General features: G+C 41.0%; 1 protein-coding gene across 1 annotated transcript; it reads left to right on the plus strand.

Moving 5' to 3' along the window:
- Nucleotides 1-1,370: 1,370 nt before the first annotated feature.
- Nucleotides 1,371-17,514, plus strand: emilin3b (elastin microfibril interfacer 3b). The gene is made up of 6 exons (XM_015054609.1): nt 1,371-2,058; nt 13,531-13,653; nt 14,474-14,724; nt 14,814-15,127; nt 15,235-15,585; nt 15,676-17,514. Exons 1-6 carry the CDS (start codon nt 1,874-1,876, stop codon nt 16,819-16,821), a joined length of 2,370 nt encoding a protein of 789 aa, XP_014910095.1. The 5' UTR covers nt 1,371-1,873; the 3' UTR covers nt 16,822-17,514.
- The last annotated feature ends 1,598 nt before the right edge of the window (nt 17,515-19,112 follow it).

Below are 19,112 nucleotides of genomic sequence, written 5' to 3' on the forward strand. Positions count from 1 at the left end.
GCGGTCAGGAAGTTGACCACTTGTGTGATGTCTCTTGCAAACTAGAACTACGGTTTTCTCTTTCACATCAACCTGCAAATGCAGAGTAAATAGACGAAGTTCAGTGATGCACAGTCAGCACGAAGGTGAGAAGGATGCCGCCAGGCAACCGTTTAACGAGGAGATTAGACGGTCACTTCTTCCATGCCTGTCCTCTCTATGTGGCATTGACTGTATTTTTCATCTGAACATCCTTTCATAATTCAGTTGTGAGGATTAAAATGTTGCTTCAACTCTGATCTGAGTATTAGCTTCTTTGAATGTCCTGAAACAACAACAAAAATTACAAAGTATTGTTTGGGATTGATTGTAAGTGATAGACCGACAAAAAGTAGCGAATAATTGTGAAACAGGAGAAGGAGCCAAGGTGAACCTCTGCAGTGTAGCTTTTTTAAGCTTTACTTTATAGGTTAATTCTGAATCACTTTGTGTTTTATGTATGGATATCAAATTAAGATTGTGTGAATATGGAGGCCACACTTTCACATTTTCCTTTGCAACAAGTTACGGAACCATGTAAAAGACCAAAGCTGTATCGTGAGAAAATGTGAAACAGCTAAAGGAGTATTGATATTTTTTCAAGGCAGTGTAAAGTTTTCCTTGAGCTTCGAGCATTCGGTTTTCAATCCTCTGTTGATTCAAGCTAAAGTTTCAGGTTTAGCTTCAATTTCCGCATCAAAACACCTCGTCGAGGGTTGTAAAGAACCCTTGTCTTTTTACCACTTTGCTTGGATTGCAGAAATTTTATCTTGGGTCATTTTTCTAAAATTTATAGAGCAACAAAGCCTCTTTGACCAAGCATTAGCACCTAAAAACTAAGAAGTTTCCCCTGAAAACCAAGAGGCACAGAGGGCAGTAAAGCCTGAATTTGAAAATCAAACAGAAAGGCAGTGTAGCACAAGCAGGTGGCCGGGTGTGCGAGTTGACCGAAGATCTAGTTAGGATATTTAATGACTGACTGGAGTGAAGCAAGGAGGAAGTCTATTGTGTCCAGCTCTGCAGTGTCTCAGCAACACACATGGTGTTGCACATTGGGATATATTTCATGCACAGCTGCTACTGTAGGAGATGAAGAGGGAGGGGGAAAAAAGGCACAACATCTTTAAGAAATTAAGGAGGGGAAAAATATACAAGAAAGAAAAACAGGGCAACAAAAAATAAAATAAAATCTTTTAATCTGAACTTTCTCTGTATCGATGAGGGAAAACAAACAATAAAAGCAGTGACCAAATGACGCTGCCAGTCTGTTCCCTCAGCACACAGAGTGAGTTAGGGTGGGATATGCAAATACCGGCTGTCTGCCTCCCCCTTTTGAGGCTGCAGAGCAGCACGCTGCTTCTTGTACTCACACACACACCCTCACTCGTGCAGAGAGCCGATTGCCGGGAGGGTCGAGCCCTGTCGGCAGGTCTTGAACAATCTTGCACGTGTGTATATGGAGCTTGAATTTTAGATGCTTTCTTCCCTTATCTTCTTCTTTCTTCTGCTCTCCTCTCCCCTCCTCCTGATCACCTTTGGGTTGTTTTTCTTGCCTTTGTTCCCTGCCCTCCCCTCTTCATCCTCTGTGCCTTTCTGACTTGCATGTTAGGTGTGCTCAGACCTTTTTTGCATTACTTGGAAAACTGAAAGTGCACAAGGGACAGGATGCTATAGCAGTTTGGGCTCCATGTCTCCTTCAGGGTCCACCAAAGAAAACAAGACTCCAACTTGTGGCAAGAGATGACTTTATATTCAGTTATGTGGAACTAAAGCTGACACTTTTTTAACCTGTCTGCATCACCAGGCATTTGCTTTTTTTGAGACTCTGGGACTGATTTATTTTTAAGTCACAACAATGTGGAGCAAACTGTGCCAGCTTTCAGCACAGATCTTTCTCTTGGGAGTGATGCTGTCTGTGGTGAACAGCAAAGGGACGTTGTACGGAGGCCACATCAACCCGTTCTATGGAAGCAGATATAACCTCTACAAAGCCGGAATCAATCCTCTGCACTCACCAAGCAAGCCTATGACCCGCCACAAGTAAGTGTCCGTTACAGTTAATAATGTTTTCCCCTACCAGATGTTTAAACATGAGCCTAGACTTCAGCCCATGCTGAACATCCACTGACAGAGCCGTGCCTGCTCTGTTGCAGGAACATTGGCTCTAGTTAGGGTTTAATTGACATTTCTGCAGGCTCAGACCTAAACACAATCCAGGGGGTAAAAAGCAGCAACATGCTCGCAGTGCCACAGAAACAAAGTCATCATTATGGTCGTTATGATGCAGCAGAGTGAACGATGGGATCCCTCGCAGTGAACGCGAGCTGTAATAGGAAGGCGTCAGTGGCAGAGACCGACAGCGCAGCTGGATGCTTGCTGGCAGAAGGGAGTGGCACAAAGGTTTTCCAGTCGACACTGAAACAATAACACGTGGACTCATGTTTGTTTCCTCTGATGAATTCTCTTCCTATCCACACAAATACGTGAGGTGCTATTGCTCGGTCGTATCTAATGAATAGAAAACAAGCTGAATGAGCACAGCCAGCTATGAGATGATATTAAATAGACATCACCTGTGAGGTTAATTAAAGTTTGCGCATATGTTTGTGTAGATAGCGGCGACTGCCTGACCTGCAGACTTTCTTTTTTTCTTCTTCTTCTTCTTCCCTTTTTCTCCTCCCCCTTTTCTTTTTGTGCTTGGCTTCCCATCGTTACTGTTATGTCTTTGGACAGCTCCCCAGCTACCTGCTGCTCCACTCAAAATGCCCCAGGAGACCGCTGAATGCCCAACCTTACTTTATTGGCTCTTCTACATTAAATATGCCTCTCCTCATCCTGTACCTTTAAAGGGAAAGCTCAGGATTTTGGAAGCAATCTTCTGTACGAAAAAAAAAAAAAAAAAAAAAAGGTCAAAGCAGTTAATATCATACCTGTAGAAGATAGCTCTCTTGGGTTTTTCATTTGGTATAAATCCAGACTCATTGGTCCCCGAGGTTGAAGCTGCTCGATTGAAAAAGAATCAAAACCGAGAAGGACTTAAAACAACTATCTGAAAACCACTTCAGTTTGGTGAGATGCTGTGTAGAAGCTCACAGTACAGAACTTTGTTGGGATAAGAACCTCATAAGCAGCCAAATTAATGTTGACATGAACACGGTTGTTCTGTTTTGCTCTTTTGGGATGTGCACTATACAAACGTGCAAAATGAGAAGTGAGCCACATTTTGACGTTACATTAAAAAATAAATAAATAAAGGGGGGACAGTTCAACCTGCATTAAAAGGTTAGTTAAGAATTTTTAAAGGGATGTTTTGCTTAAAGATTATAAAGCTTATAAGCATTTTTTTTTAAATGCATTAGATCATTTTCCTTGTGCCTGCCATTAGTATAAATCTCTATTAGTTGTTGCTGGGGGCTGAAGCTAACAAGTTCTGTGGGAGAAGCCAAAACCAAAACAAACTTCTACCATCTTAAAACAATTTTTACCCAACCTTACTTTATTGGCTCTCCTACATTAAATATGCCTCTCCTTATATGCAAGTACTATTTTATGAGCCTTGAAACACATCAACACATGTATTGTGTGGTTATTTAGAACCTGGCAACCTGCACCCCACTTTTTGCCCAACGACTGCCAGAGATTGGCACCGGCCGTCACCGCCCCTCCCCCATAACCTCAACCCAACTCCGCTAGATTAAGCACGTACAGACAGCGGACTGATGGACGGGCAGCGTTAGGAGGTAGTGCACTATTAATTATCAGCCTGAACATGTAAAGCGTTTTCAAGCAGTAGTATCTAAATAATATGAATAATCACAGTAAACATACATAAAGATGGTTTTAAGGTTCACAAAATAGTGTTTCTATGAACTGTTCATGGAAACACCAACTCTGCTTTGGTTTTGGCCTCTCTCACACAACCCATCAGCTTCAGCTGCCAGCATCGACCAGATTTATACTAACGTACAAAGAATATGATCAACTGCAGGTAAGTTACTGAAACAGAACCTTCTTTAGTTGTTCCGTTTATTTTGCCCTTGTAAAGGCAAAACTGGATTTGCTCCTCACATTAACTTGAAATTGAATGTGTATAAAACCCTATAAATTAGTATAATGCATGTTTCAAAAGAAAAGAAAAAAACCCCATCATGTTGGTATTATTATTAATTGGGAAAAGTAAGTGACCACATTGCTGATGGAGTTATCCAAACAAAAGCTCTGTCACGGGAGCTTTTAAACAGCATCACACCAGCATACTCCAAATTACTAACACGTGCAAGCATTCAGCTTTTTATTTAGGTGGGGACCAACCTTCAGCCTCTCAGCATTGAGTGCAAGCTTTTATAAAGTGACAGGGCTCACACAGCTCTGAATATAACCTGTTATTATTAGAGCTGCCAAAGCTCCAGTGACAACTTGCAAAACAGCAAACGGGTAGATTTTTAACAAACGTATAAAGAAAAGCAGGGTTCTTGCTTCACTCTGACCGTTCTCAGGACTTTACTGTGAGCTCTGCATCTCGCCTTTCATCAGCTCATAGGAAGCTGCCATTCGGTACGAGTTTCCAACGTAAATAGCAAGCGCTTAGTTTTGACATTGACTCAATAAAAGCTGAATTGACATTAAAAAAGCATTAATTTTTATTAATCTGTCTTACGTCAGCGTTTATTAATCAAAAATTAAAATTTGACAGTCCGTGCAGTTTTGACCCTCAGTCCTTTGGGTGTTTTTAGCATCACTCCACACATCTGCAGCATGCCAGTGTCATAAGACAGAAGCACCCATTAAGGAGCTCATCATTATGGTGCCAAATCTATTTCTATCTTGGAAACTATTTCAATGCCTGATTCCGCGTATTAACTCATTTACCAGCACTTTGAATTGCCTTGTTGCTGAAAATGTGCTACATAAATTAACTATTTACCTACCACATGCTTGTGTGTTCTGCAGGTAACTCTCTATACGTTTTTGAGCCTCAGTAGGCATTGTTTCTCAACATTCATGCCCGTGAGTTTAACAATGATGTTTATCGAGAGCTGATGTCCTTGTTGGAGCAACGGCGCCCAAGGACGTGTAAGTGTCCGACAGACACTTGTGTTAGGAGAGCTCAGATGTTGTCAACCTGACAGCTCAGTGGAAACAGAGGCTTAATAATAACACTTGTTCTGCAACTTGTACGCAACATTATCTCCGACTGCGTAAATATTTTATTGTGTCTGTAGATTTGAGTTGCGTTGAGGAAATCTCCAAGGTCGAACATTTTCTGTTTCTTGCTGAGCACACAGTCACATTTTACGACACACATTCCTGCTGCTGAAATATTTGGGAGTCCTCAGCCTGGTTTGTCGTCACTTTCAATTATCATCTATGTTTTGGCAGCAAAGCGAGTGATTTGATTTCACAGTCATTTCTTTCATTCAATGCGACCACTTGCTGCTGTGAGACAATTTATGGTCCTGAAAGCCTCTGACAGTCAATGACATCTTAGACGGCTTAGACACTGTATCTCTCCCTGACTCTACAGCAAATGTTAGGATATTCTTCTCCTTCTGTTTTAAAGTTTCTTTTTATTAAAACAGAAACACAAAAAAGTAATTGCATGTGAAGATTCTCATCCTCTCTACTGTAAAACAGTGGAAGAATAACTGAATACAGAAGCAACAAACAAGTCATTTGAAAAAAAAAAAAAAATCATCTCGAATCCTGGCAGTTGTTGGGTGTCACTTGTAACCGCCGATCGGATTTGAGTTATATCTGTGGGTTTTTGGGTGATGTATAGGACAGAGATCAAGGGGCAAAGGTCAGGAAGCTGATAGAGGTTAGAGGTTGTGGGTTGCTCTTGTAAGTTTGGGTTGAGTGCCCAGTGGAGGACGGGAATGGAGCCAGTCTCCTGCTAAGAATTACAAAGACTGGGTAGTAAAGTCCCAAGCTCCCTTTAACCGAGTTATTAATCAAACTTCAGGCTTTTTCTGGTGCAACTTAAAGGCTTTCAGCGTACCAAAGAAACGGAGGCAATTTCTCATTCTGTGTTTTACCTCTCCATGAACGCAAGATGATTCAAATGTTCTGGATAGCTTTGATTTTATCACGGAAGAAATAACTCTACTTCCCCAGTTGCTCTAATTGAGGCTTTTGTGTGGTTTCAGCATCTGCATTTGGTATTTAGTCAGGTTTACACTCAGGAGGGCCCATCTGGATTGCAAGTTTTGTGTAAGAGTTTAATTTCAGTTATTGCAGCACAACGGAGGTAGAAAAAAGTAGAGAAGGTAGAAAAAAAACACGGATGACATCCATTACCTTTTCTCTGACGTATCACATCATATTGCCACATTGAGACCAGATGTTTGTTTGATGAAGAAAACTGCAGCAGAGAGCCACTCAGAACCAGTTCCTACCTGTCAATAGGAGTCGTTCATTTGAGACGAGGAATTGGAGCAAAGTGAATGCAACTGGCTGGACTTCCTATTGCCATCATTTGATCAACTGGATTTAATTATATAACACTATCAAAGGATCAAATTAGAACTACATTTTAATCTGACAAAGGTGCAAATAATGCATGTAAGGTGTGATGCTGAATTTGTTTGGGGTTTAGAGGACAGGTACTTTGAGATGAACCGGTGTCGGTCTGTTCAAACAAAAAAATGGTCTTCTCCTAAAAAAAGTGGACAAATTAATCATGCTATGAATCTTAACACCTTGTTTACTAAACATCCTTTCAGAATTAAAACAACTTTATTCTCTACATTTCTCCGTCCAGTTCCCATTCACGACAGCCCGTTCTTCTTGCCAACGTATAAGCTGCAAATACGCCAAAGGATATTGTTTCTGAAGATTTAGCTGATCAGCCTGGAAATTAAGATGTAATTATTTTTGGCGTTGGGTTGAGGTATTTGGTTACTGTGAGCACTTCTGTACACATGGTGTCCACATTAAGTACGTAGCCAGAGGACTACTGTCAAAAACCAAAGAAAAATGAGTAAAAATCTGTTTTATAAGCAGAGAAAAACTAAATGATCCCCCCCCCCCACCCCAAAACTTTAAGGGATTGCGTTATAGTTCTGTTTATCTATTTCAATTACAGCAACAAGAAAACTGAGCTCTGTCTCTTAAAATGTCAAAGTTTGTGCAGAGTTGGTGAATGAAAAGGCAAAAATCAATTAATTGGGATTCATTTTGTGTTTTCAATGAAAGGCTCCAGTTCTGTCCTACAGCTACGATGTGTACCCTGCTCTTGTTTTCAAGCATTTTTATTCAGTGACTGAGAAGCTTATATCCCACACAGTAGCTGCAGTGAGTCTAACTAATCTAATAATACTGTTTAAACACATTTTTCTTCCACAGGCATAAAACGTAAAGCAGATTATGTGCTCTGGGAAATGCCTAGGGATAAAGTGAAGCAGATTTTTTTTTTTTTCTAATTTGGGCATCTTTGCCTCTTCCTGCTCAACATAAAAAAAATAAAAAATACCTAAAAGAAGTAGAGAAGGATTACGCTGTTCAACAAATCCATGAGCTAACATGTAATACCTCTATTAGCAATTACAAGAGTTGGGAATTGAAATAAAAAGCGCATGTTTTTGAGGCGTAATAATGGAAGGTGGCTCGGCTGACATTTTCCTCCGAATGTCAGACGGATCCCCCAAGGTTTTAGAGCTGGGAGTATCTTTGACCTCCATCATTAGCCAGGAGAAGCCGTAGTCAACCAGACCGTAGAGCTTGAAGATACGCCAGCTGGCATCATTAAAAGCATTTATGAAAAGAGATGGGCCCTGGAGGAGATCTGTTAGCCTATAGACACAGCTGCTGAAGGCCTTATAAAAGATTGCATGGGTTCCTATCAGCCCCCGACCAGTCGTAAATCTGTCCGAGCCGACAGCGGTGGCCCGGGTTCAAACAGTCGGGGACCCCTGCAGGTGAGAGCGTGGAAGATGAGCCACCGAGTGTCGCAGTATCAAAACAAACAGAGGCTGATGATGATGAGGCAACACATGGACGCCAAGCGGAATCTCAAACGGAAAGATAAATAATCCAATATCAGTGACAGAGGCGAGCAAACGATTGGTATGCAGTGATGGTTGAACAGTTTTTACATTTTAAAAGGAAAAATGAAGCAATGTGAAATGGAAGGTTGAACCTCGAGTTAGGTGGAGCCTAAGAAGCGTAGAGGTGTAATATTGTTCTGACAGTCTTTGACGGCAATTCTGCTCTTTCCCTATGATGCTGTAAAACTGTTACTTGCTGGACCTTTTGACTAAGGGAGAAGAAAGGAGGTTAAAAAATTCAGTCAATCAGTGGAAGTGAAACGAAAATGTTGTGCGGCGTGACAGTGAGGACTAAAGTCAGGTGAGGAGGGATAGAGCAGAGGTTACAGAGTTTGGCTCAGTTGCAGAGGTTACAACTGGGTGGTATGTCAAGGGTATACACCCACACTGGACATCTGTTTTTTCTCACATTTTGGTTGTGTTTTCTTGCAAATTTCAAGAAGACGGCAAGGGCGTTTCTAATAACACATGCTCTTAAAAACTGCTGGGTTAAAAAACAACACAATCTGGACTATTTTGTCAGTCCAGTCTTCGGTCAAACATGAATTATATTGGACCATATTTAACAAAACAGACACCAAACAACATACAGTTGGATTAATGGGTTTAAACAGCTTACTACGTCAGGATTTCTAAAATATAACCTTCACCTATAAAAGGAACCAAAAGTTAGAGCAAAGCGAGTTCTCACCAGAATCGTGCAGTTTTTGTGACTTATTATCCACAAGAGATCAATTATTCATACTTGGGAAAACAGCAGGTCTCTCCTTGCAGTTTTTAGAGTAATTTCGTTTTTCTCCTGTTTGTGATCCGTTTATGATCAGTGAAAGACATGGTTTGAACTCCGTCTTCCTCTCTCTGCTCTTTGGTCCTGCTCTGCATGCATGAAGAAAATCACCTAATTAGTAAGCAGTTTCCTCCTGCGTGTAATGTCATTTCAATGTGCGTTGTTCTGTGAAGGCCCGATGTTTTTTTGTTAGAGAACATTAGTGAACAAACAGCATCGTGACGACCAACAAACACGGCAGACAGATCAAGGAGACGGCTCCGAAGAGATTTAAAGTTTAAGTGAGGAATATTCTGACAGGGCAAATGCCAAGAAAAATAACATTATTGGTTGCACATTGGGTAAATGTAATTGTTAAAACAGGTCACTAAACTCTAAAGGAAGTGGAAAGAAATTAAGCACAAAATAGGTTCTAGAAATTTTTAGAATTAAATATACTATGATACAAATACAAGTATGCAGATGTAGGGGCACAGAAAAAAAAAAAGCATGAAAACAAGTGCTGTGGTAAAATGAGACCAAATTTGAATTTTTAGAATGAAAACTGACACTGAATATGAACCGGAACCCAATCACCCCACCATCAAAGAAGCTGGTGTATAGCAACATACTGAGGGGACATTTCTCTTCAGCAAGAATGTCCTTTTTTCCAAAGTAGATTTGATTAAAATCTTGTTTACGTGCAAAGCTGGCAAAGACATTCCCCCTCCAAAACTCACAGATTTTATTTTAGAAAGCAGTGAGTCTAAGATTCCAGTGCATTAGTCACGTCCAATTCAAGAATATGACATCCATCCACGTTTCGAGTTGCATTGAGTGAAGATATGGTAGTTGTACTTTTGAGGGGTTTGAACACCTTTGCTAGGTAATTTATACAAACTCACAAATCCACTGTACTTGATCAAGTTGTAACAATTTTGAGACACAATTACCTTTTTTTTTTTTACCTCTGCTCACCTTGTGTGAACAATATATTTTAATAAATTTGTTCCTAAATTCTCCCAACACTTGGATCCACATGAAGACCCCTCAAAATTATAGAGCTTGTTCACAAACGGTGCTTGGTCTGTTCATTCTGGGCGACTGCTGAGACATAGTTCAGCATGGAGACTCACAGGAAAGGGACATCATCCCTCTTATCCCCTAAAAACACACATGAACAGGGCAAGGGAGAAGATCTGGGACTATTTTTGTATCTGTTATATTTGATCATGCAGTTGAAGAGGGTTGCTTTATTTTGCAAAATTGTCCTTTCGGGACAATCTGGGAATAGATTTTCTGATCTATGTTTTCACCATTGATCTTCACATCCACCTCAGATCACATGGATCTGAATTTTCTTATTATTTTTTCCAAAGTTCCCAGATTAGGGCTTTTCCCAGCTGTAGAACACACCGAGAGCCAAAACAAATGTCTCCCCACCCTGGAGCAGACATGGCAGAAAAAATAAAGTCTAAAGACAGCTCTCAACTTTTATATCCAGGGATCATATTTTTGAAATCGGGTTTGTGTAGACTGTGCAGGTTTTGGCATATTATTGTTGTCCTTCAAGTAAGAACCCAAATATGTCATGAAGTGTGTTTGGTGGTGAGGAGAGACGCCGAGACCCAGGTTATGGTGATGATGAAGGTTTAATGATGAATAAGCACCCAAACAGTCCAAGGCAGGCAGCACGGTAGGAACAAGCACGCAGCTAAATACCGGTAGCAACTGTCAAACAGACTAGACGGAACAAACACAAACCACAATACATACGACGGCACACACGACGAGGATCCGACAAGGAACACAGACAACAGGTGGGTTTAAATACACACAGGGTAATTAAGGGAATGAGACACCCCTGGGGAGCAATCAACGGGGAGGACAGGGCAGAGACTCACAGGGAAACAGGACTGAACACAGAAAACTCAAAAATAAACACACAATAACACGGATCTTGACAAAATATTGTTTGATACAGCAGAGGAGTTGATCTACTTTGCCCAGTACTGCAGTGTGGAACAACAGAATTTTCAATGCAACTGATTTTTTCTCTCTCATTTTGTCACATAATAACCTCAAACTTGGATGTATTTCATTCTGAAAATATGGGATAAAAGTTACAAAAATTCTATAAATGTTTGAAGTGGAAGAAAAATTACACATGCAAAACAATTCTTACCAAAAATAAAAAAAAAATGGTGATATGCAAATTTAGAGCTAGAGTTTCACTTTTTTTTGTTTCTGGAATATCTCAAGTATGGCCAATCTGGGTGGAGCAAGTCAGCAATTTGTAAGTCCTACCATTGATTCTCAATTTTATATATCAATGTTGATTTTAATTGGCCCATTGTAATCCAGGAATCATTTCATTGTCGCTCTGGCCAAACGTTTATGATTCTTGTCCTGAAGGAAAGTAAGCCGCTGCTTTAGTTTCAGGCCTATAACAAATTTTATAGGTCTGAAACTCCATCTATCTTTTCATCAATGCTGTCCAGCTTCTCTCTTCCTGCTGAAGAAAAGCATCCCCAGATCAGCTGCCACCAGCAAGTGTCACCATGGTGACAAGAGTGTAGAGCTGGATTTCCACCATGCACAGCAATCTCAGCCAAACTGTTTCCCAGCACCTTACTCTCCCTGGTGTCATTCTTTGGAGTATAGAGGATTAAATATTATACAGAAATGCATCCAAATGACACTGACAACTTCAAACTGTGAAAACAGAAACAGTGGTGAGGAATGTGAGAGTCCAGTTTGTCCCTTTCTTCTTCTGGGCTTATGTCTTCTTTGCTGATTTGAAGGGCTCTACCCTCCAGATGTGCGCCTGACAAACAACTCGGCAAACATGCTCACTTTTCACTTCACTCAGCAGCACTCCATACATGTGTGTAAGAACAGGGTCACACACCTCCTGTGATTTATTTACATTACACTATGCTGCTTTCTGTCAGCTGCTACAAGTACATATGCAAATTTTGCTCAACATTCACATTCTCAAATACAAACTGCAAATGCTCTAGATAAACCTCAGATGTCAAATCTGATTTAGATTATATAACATTTTGCATCACTGTAAAACGCCCCGAAGAAAGTGGATAAAGGAAAAGAAGAAAAATGGCTGTGTGTGTGTGTGTGTGTTTCCTCTGAGGCGTACAGAGTAACAGATGACAGCGGAGGGAGTGATCAGTGTCAAAATTTCTCGGAGATCGTAAAAAAAAGAGCCTCCAAGTGTGGTCCTGGGTGAAAACAACATGAAATCAGTCCATTAGCAATGCAGTCATATTCGCTGTACATGTGTCAAGTTGTTTCCTGGAGGATCTGACGAGAAACCAAACACGTTATCACATTTGTTGTGCAATTTCCACCCGCCATACCTACAGTAAACCTCATCTAATAAATCGTTCCAGCCATTAAATCTGCTTGCTTTCTGTTTGTCTGCAGCAACCAGCTGCAGCTGCACGTGCATGAGTCTGAATGCCGCCATCGTACCACATCGGCGCAGGTTGACAGGGTCGTATGAAAAGAGCTCTCTCATTCCGGCGCCTGCCCTTTCCCATCTGATCCCATTAGCATATGTCAACACTTTCAGAGTGGTGGCACTGCGAAACATTCTGCCCATGCAGTCAGAAGCTGATCCCTCGCAGATTTCGAACTGGTTCTGCTCTCTGAACCTGTTAATTCAACCCTCCTCAGATCCTCCCTGTTGCATCCAACGTGACTATTTACGTCAAAACATCTAAGAGGCAATGTTAAGTACCACATGTGCTGTTAAATAGTCCCCACTGAATGCAAAAAAAAAAAAAAGCAATTCTTCACATGTAAGCCTGAAAAGTTTGGATCGTCACTTCTCGAGTTGCAGCGAGTCCAAGTGAAAAATTTAACAGTTGCTATAGCTGCGCTGGCTGGAAAGAGAGAGTTGAGGGGACAGAGGAGGCCCAACTCCAGCATGATGCAACAAGTAGCTGCAGTCATGTGTTATGTGGATTCTGAGTCCATCTGAAGGACTCGTATCAACCACTCTTTGATGTGTAGCTTAATGCAGTGTTGCCAACTCATACAATGTTGTCTTTAAACCAGTGCTTTAGTTATGGATGATTACATATACAGACTTACAATTACCCAATTGAAATACTTACATGAAGCAGAACCCCAGCGGATAATTGGATCTAGAGGAACACAATCAGATCTGTCTTTATCAAATATCTTTTTTTCTAGCAGAAACATTTACAGCCCTCTGCTATGGGCGGAGTAAAAGTTTCACATGATGTAAACAAGCATCTATGTACTTGTTTAAAGTGAAACTGACTATTTTGAGAAACAAAACATTTTGTATGGTGTCCCTCAGGGCTGTTCAGTATGCCAGCACAGTTTGGTTTCTTTGAGCAGGCCTGGCAAAGACTCAGGCGCTATAGATGACGGCTAAAATGTATTCAGATCATTATATTGAATATTCCACAGGGTGAACATCAAAAATCAGTCCAATTTTCTGAACTGGTAGTGCAACACTAATTTGAGAGCTTTTTCAATTAGTGGATTTGCTAAAGTGATTTCAGCTGTCGATGCACCCGAGTCTTGTCTACAATTACAATTTGGAGAACAAAGCTTATAGGATCTTAAATAAAAGTGATTTATGTCTAAACTTTCTTTGTTCTTCACTAGGCCTGATTTCAATCTGACATAATTCTTTTATGCCTGCAGAAACCACTGTGCTTACATGGTCCAGAAGAACATCACCTGCATCCTCCAGGATGGAGTGGAAACCTATGTGAAAGCCGAATACACCACCAAGTGCATCTGGGGTCAGAAATGCCCTGTAGTCATGTATGTCAAAAAACCTGATCAACAAAATCCAAGTATTTCAAAACGATCTTAAACTAGTGAATTGTCCATCTAAATTCATAATCCTTTGATGTAGTGGTTAAAGTGTGCAATTGTGACTTTATGTTTTTAGAAAAACTGCATTAGACAACTGACACCTCCCCTGATATAACCCATGCAAGTGCTGCCCTCTAGTGACCAAATCACATATTGTTTTACAGCTGGAGGTTTTATGCATCTGTGTCAGTTTTTTTTTATTATTATTATTTTGACAGCTTACAGGGAAAATGTGGGAAATTAGTCCTTAATTTTCTAATTATTTTCCATCTTAGATGTGGATTAGACATTCCCAAGCTATAGATCATGTGTCAATAATTGAGTTATAACCCAATGGTTTAGTAATAAATGTTGAAAATTGTACTGTATCCTCTCTGATATTATGCAATATGTATTTAAAACACACTGACAGAAAAATTTTACTGAACTCTATCTTCAACGTTCAATCTGTGAGTGTGTGTGTTAAAGGAGGAGAGTGAGTTTGATTTTAAACAAGATAATGTTAAAGTTGAGCGTTGACCTGAGCTTAATCCTCTGATGCCACACCATTTACACCACAATTTATCTTAATCTCCTAATCTTCCTTTAATCCACGTTTAATCCCATAGAAAACAACTTCCTGCAGTTTTTTTTCTCTGTGCCGTCTATCCATCTGGAATCTGTTCCAGGTTGAATTATTTAACATACAAAAGCATATTTATATATAGCTGAATCATCTCTATTTGCACTGACAGAAAGCATTCTATTTGTATCTCGATTCATTCAGGTATAGAACATTTCACAGGCCAACATACAAAGTGGGGTATAAGACTGTGACTGAACTCGAATGGAGATGCTGCCCTGGTTACTCTGGTGAAGCTTGCCATGATGGGCCCACATCACTACCTGACATCATAGGTCCCCATCGCCCCGGTATTAAGGGATTTCCTCATGGACCAAAACCTCCAGTGGACCAGAAGCCTGGAGGAGCTCCATTGGATCCAGGCAAATTCTTCCCCGGAGGAAAACCTAACTATGGTAAGAAATGAGCCATGGTTGTCTTGTCCAGAAACATCTTGTTTATCAAGCTTTTTCTTGAAATTCCAAGTAACAATATGACTGTTTAGGAGTGACAGGTGAACGTTTGGACCGCATGGAGCTGGACCTACGTCGCCTGACCCAGGGTCTAGAAACCCTCAATGGTGTGGTGACTGGCCTCGAGGAGCGACTTCGAACATCCCTCCGTGAAGAAACCAACAAATTACTGGTGTCCCTGCTGCCCAACCCTCCAAGAACACCAGACTCAACGGTGGGATTCGGGGTGATCCCAGACGGATTGGATGGAGGAGGAACCATAACTGGATTTGGAGACTTAGCAGGAAGAGTGACTGAAGTGAGGGATGAGCTGCGAGCCAAGTCTCACATTTTGGAAGAAATCCAGGTACCCTGTCTTGATATGGTATAAAGATTGCAACCATCGCAGTTCTTCTAAGATTTTTATTTAAATGTTTTTATACCTTTTTTTTGAATATATATGTATTTCTTTAGGGTATGGTCATAGGTCATGATGGCCAGCTGAAGAAACTGTTGGATGGAGCCACAGGTGAACCCATTCCTGGTCCAGGCTCAACCTCTTATCTGGACGAAATCTTGGATGTTAAGTTAGCTGGTGTGAGAGCTGAGATCCTCGACGGCTTTGAACGGCGTCTTACCGGCATGGAGAACCACTGTGAGGAGAAGATTGGGGAGGTGCAGCGGCAGTGCCAAAGAGAGCACTTGGATGGCCAGGAGCAGATGCAGCAATCTCTGGACGGCAGAGAGACTGGCCTTAGGGAGGAGTTGGGCACCTTGCAAGCTCAGATTCAGGGTCTGACTCTGACTGAGAGCTGTTGTGGACAGGTATGGGTGATTTTAGTCCACAATTTCTCAAATTTTGTAATATTAAAAACCTTGATAATTAATTCTAAAAATATATGTTGATAATTACAGGTGAACAGCTTGTCTGAGCGCGTGTTGCGGCTAGAAGAATCTGTGAAAGATATAAGCGAATCTCAGAGGCAGCTGCAGACGGCCCTCTCTGAACAAACCATTCACATAGAGACCCTAGTCGAGACGCGCCTGGTGGACATGGAAGGAAGACTGAATGCCACCAATGGTGAACTCGGTGGGGTTGAAGGGTTTCACAGTGGTCTGGATGGATTCAAAACCTTGCTTGAAGACAAGTTGAAGACTCTAGAGGAGAGGCTGTTTGTGGCAGTGGAAGAAATAAGCAATGCTACAACTCCTGCTCTACTGGAGGGTCAGGTGGTTCCCGCACTGGAGACAGAGATTGACTCAGTCAGGAGCAGAGTAGAAGGAGACCTGAGTGGAATTCAGAAACAGCTGTTAGACCTGGAGCTCCTTTGCACTTCCAATTGTGCCCAGTCCACCCCACAAGGTGAAGCTATCACAGACACCTTAACAGGTGAGGAATGTAAAGGAATGGATAAGAAGATGACAGACCGTTTGGACTCCCATTCTAACCAGCTGGACCACCTAAACAACACCTTGAATAACCTGCTACTCCGCATTGCTCAGGAGGAATCAGAGGGCTCCGTTCAAGGAGAGATCACCCTGCTAAAGGTCAATATAAACTCTGTGAACCGCACTCTCAAGGGCCTGAAGGACTCCATTAGCTTCATTGCAACTGAAGTGGGCCACGCTAACTCATCGTGGGAGCAGAGGGAGCATCAAATTGTCAACCAAGTGCAAGGAATCACCAAACTCATGGGCCATCAGGCTTCCCTACTTGGAGCAAGCGAGAGGCGATTGGCAGAACTTCGGGGTGAGCTAGCAGCTCTGAAGAGACAGTTGTCAGGGGGGCTTCAAGGCTGCCGCAGCACAGCAATGGAGGTGCAGAAAGAGGTAAAGGTCGTTGACAGCAGAGTGAGCCAGGTGGAGAGCCAGTGTAGCAGCCTCGGGGAACTTGCAGAGAGCCTGGAAAGAATCAGGGCAGAGCTGGAGAAACACTCTGTTGCCATTCTGAGCCAGGTGAACGGTACAATGACCTCTCATTCAGAGCAGCTGGATGATCCGAAAGGTCAAGTCCAAGACTTTGCATCCAAGGATGCCACCAAACAAAACAATGACCAGTAGCATTTAGGCTACAGTTTTAATAAGAAGGACTCACTGTATTGTATGCTTCTGACTAGGCCCAAGTGCCTTATTTTTATTTTTTTGCTTCTGCCTCTCTTGTTCAAACAGCATTTGCACAGATGCAAATTACTGCAACGGGTGAAGGTCACATAAGCATCTTTTTTCCAGTGGCTCCAGATCAGCTAAACAAGAAAAACGTCTTTCTGATTCTGTAACATGGCAAAAAATATTTTCACAACTGTTTTATTTTATTTTATTTTTTGTAGGGCATTTGTTTATATTTCTCTTGAGTATTATGATTGTGTATGTGCTATCATTTTAACTTATATGAAGTGACTGCATAATGATGATGTTGAACTGTTTTTATGGAGAAATGCTAACAAAAGAGAAAAATGCTGCTACAGGTTTCTGCTGACAAGCATACCTGACACCACCCATATGGATACTAGCCTTGTCTTAAAAAACAAACAAGCAAATACTGTATGTCAACTTGGTGCTATGTACATTTCTTTTCATCTTTGTTTTAAATGTGTTTTAAAATTGCTTGCATACATATCTGCTTAAAGAGTTGTCCGTATTTCCAGACCCATTTATCTAAAGTACAAAGAAGTTCCACGATTGACCATAAGGGGACAGTGAGAGCACATTTCATGATATGGAAATCAAAATGAAATAAAATCGGAATGTTCAAGACTGGTGCCTTTAGGGTCCCTTTTATTCAAAAGATCATGTCAACACTTTAAGACAGTCTACTACGATGAGCTCAGTGCAATTGTTTGGTCTCTTGTAAGTGGTGATCTGGTGTGAACTCCGAGTGGCTTTTAATTCTCCGTTTGATGCATATTCATTTTAACCACTGAAGCATGTTAAGGAAGAGAATATCTAAATTAGTTAACTTTGGAAAAGGTGTTTACGGCCTTTCACAGATGAGTGTGAAAAGCTACAACTTCTCCTGTATCGTTTTCCCACACAGACAAAAGGCAGTTCAAACGATCCTAGCAAACCATCTGCTGTAACTACAAGTAAAATAAAGGTCAATAGGCCAGAATACATTACTAATTTCAAAACCACAATTAGGCCATTTGAATCAAGACATGTTAAGTTTTAAAACTAGCTTATTTTAAATTTCTGTTCTCAACAAGCAGCATCATGCAAATATATTTCATGATGGCGGTAGATATGTAACAGAAGAAAAACCAATATAACAAAACGGTTATTCTTTCGACTCAGGCAAACTACGTCAGAGAGAAAATTCCCCTCAGCTTAAAAAAAAAAAAGCAAAGGGTTTTACTGAGAAACTGAGCAACACAGAGGGAAATGGATAAACAAAAAACTTCACATTGAACATGTCTTTTAAGATCCTGCAAAGAACAGACAGGAATAAAATATTCTTAGTAAAAAAATAAAAAATATAAAAGTGTTGAGGAATATGTACATATCTCTTAGCCAGCCAGGTAGCAATAGCCAGTCAAAGGTTTCCATATGAAATTTCACCCGCAAGTTTTCACCCTAAAATAGTTCAGCGTATGGCTAAACAGCAGTGTCAATTCCTCTCAGTGTCTGTTACCACAGAATTAGGCTGTAAATATGGTGGGAATTACAGCAAAGCCAGTTGTCAGGTTGCACTTACTGCAGGTTTCACATAATATCATCGTACAGTTTGAGAACGCAGCATCTTTTATTAATGAACTGCCTGTCAGAATGTAATGGGGACCAGAAATATGTCGTTAATGTACAGTGTGCAGCATATGGGACAGAAGAGTCTTAGGAACGGCTGCACAGCTGTCTCAGACTCAAATAAATTAAAACACGCAGGAAGTTGTGCTTATTTCATGTTTCTCAAACAGTTAGGGAGCATCTCGCAAAAAAACAAAAACAAAAAAAAAAAACAACAAACTGTCACCGCATGAGACGGGTAATCACATAAAGCAGACTCAGCCCAAATAAGGGCATGGGGTGAAAATGTGAGAGGTACTACAATGTGTGCCACATCAACAGTTGAGAATGTATATCAGTGAGTGAAGCAAGAAAGGAAGCGAGATGTGGAATTTAGTTGCTCTTGCAGGCCAAAAGCTCCGTCAGCAGGTCTTCTGTGGGCCGTCAGCACGTAGCTTTAAAAGACAACATTTCACAGAAACCAGAACAGGATAAAGTTATTTAGCATAATGAAAGCCAGAGGCTGTAGATAAAAAAAAAAGAAAAAAAAAGACAGTGCTGGAAGCCAAACACGGAGCGGATGCAGGAGGCTGAGGTCAATGGAAAAAGAAAATAGAGATATACAGAAAGGGGAC

The sequence above is a fragment of the Poecilia latipinna genome, unplaced genomic scaffold (assembly GCF_001443285.1).
Source record: "Poecilia latipinna isolate Pla-1442-1.1 unplaced genomic scaffold, P_latipinna-1.0 Scaffold56, whole genome shotgun sequence".
NCBI lineage: Eukaryota > Metazoa > Chordata > Actinopteri > Cyprinodontiformes > Poeciliidae > Poecilia > Poecilia latipinna.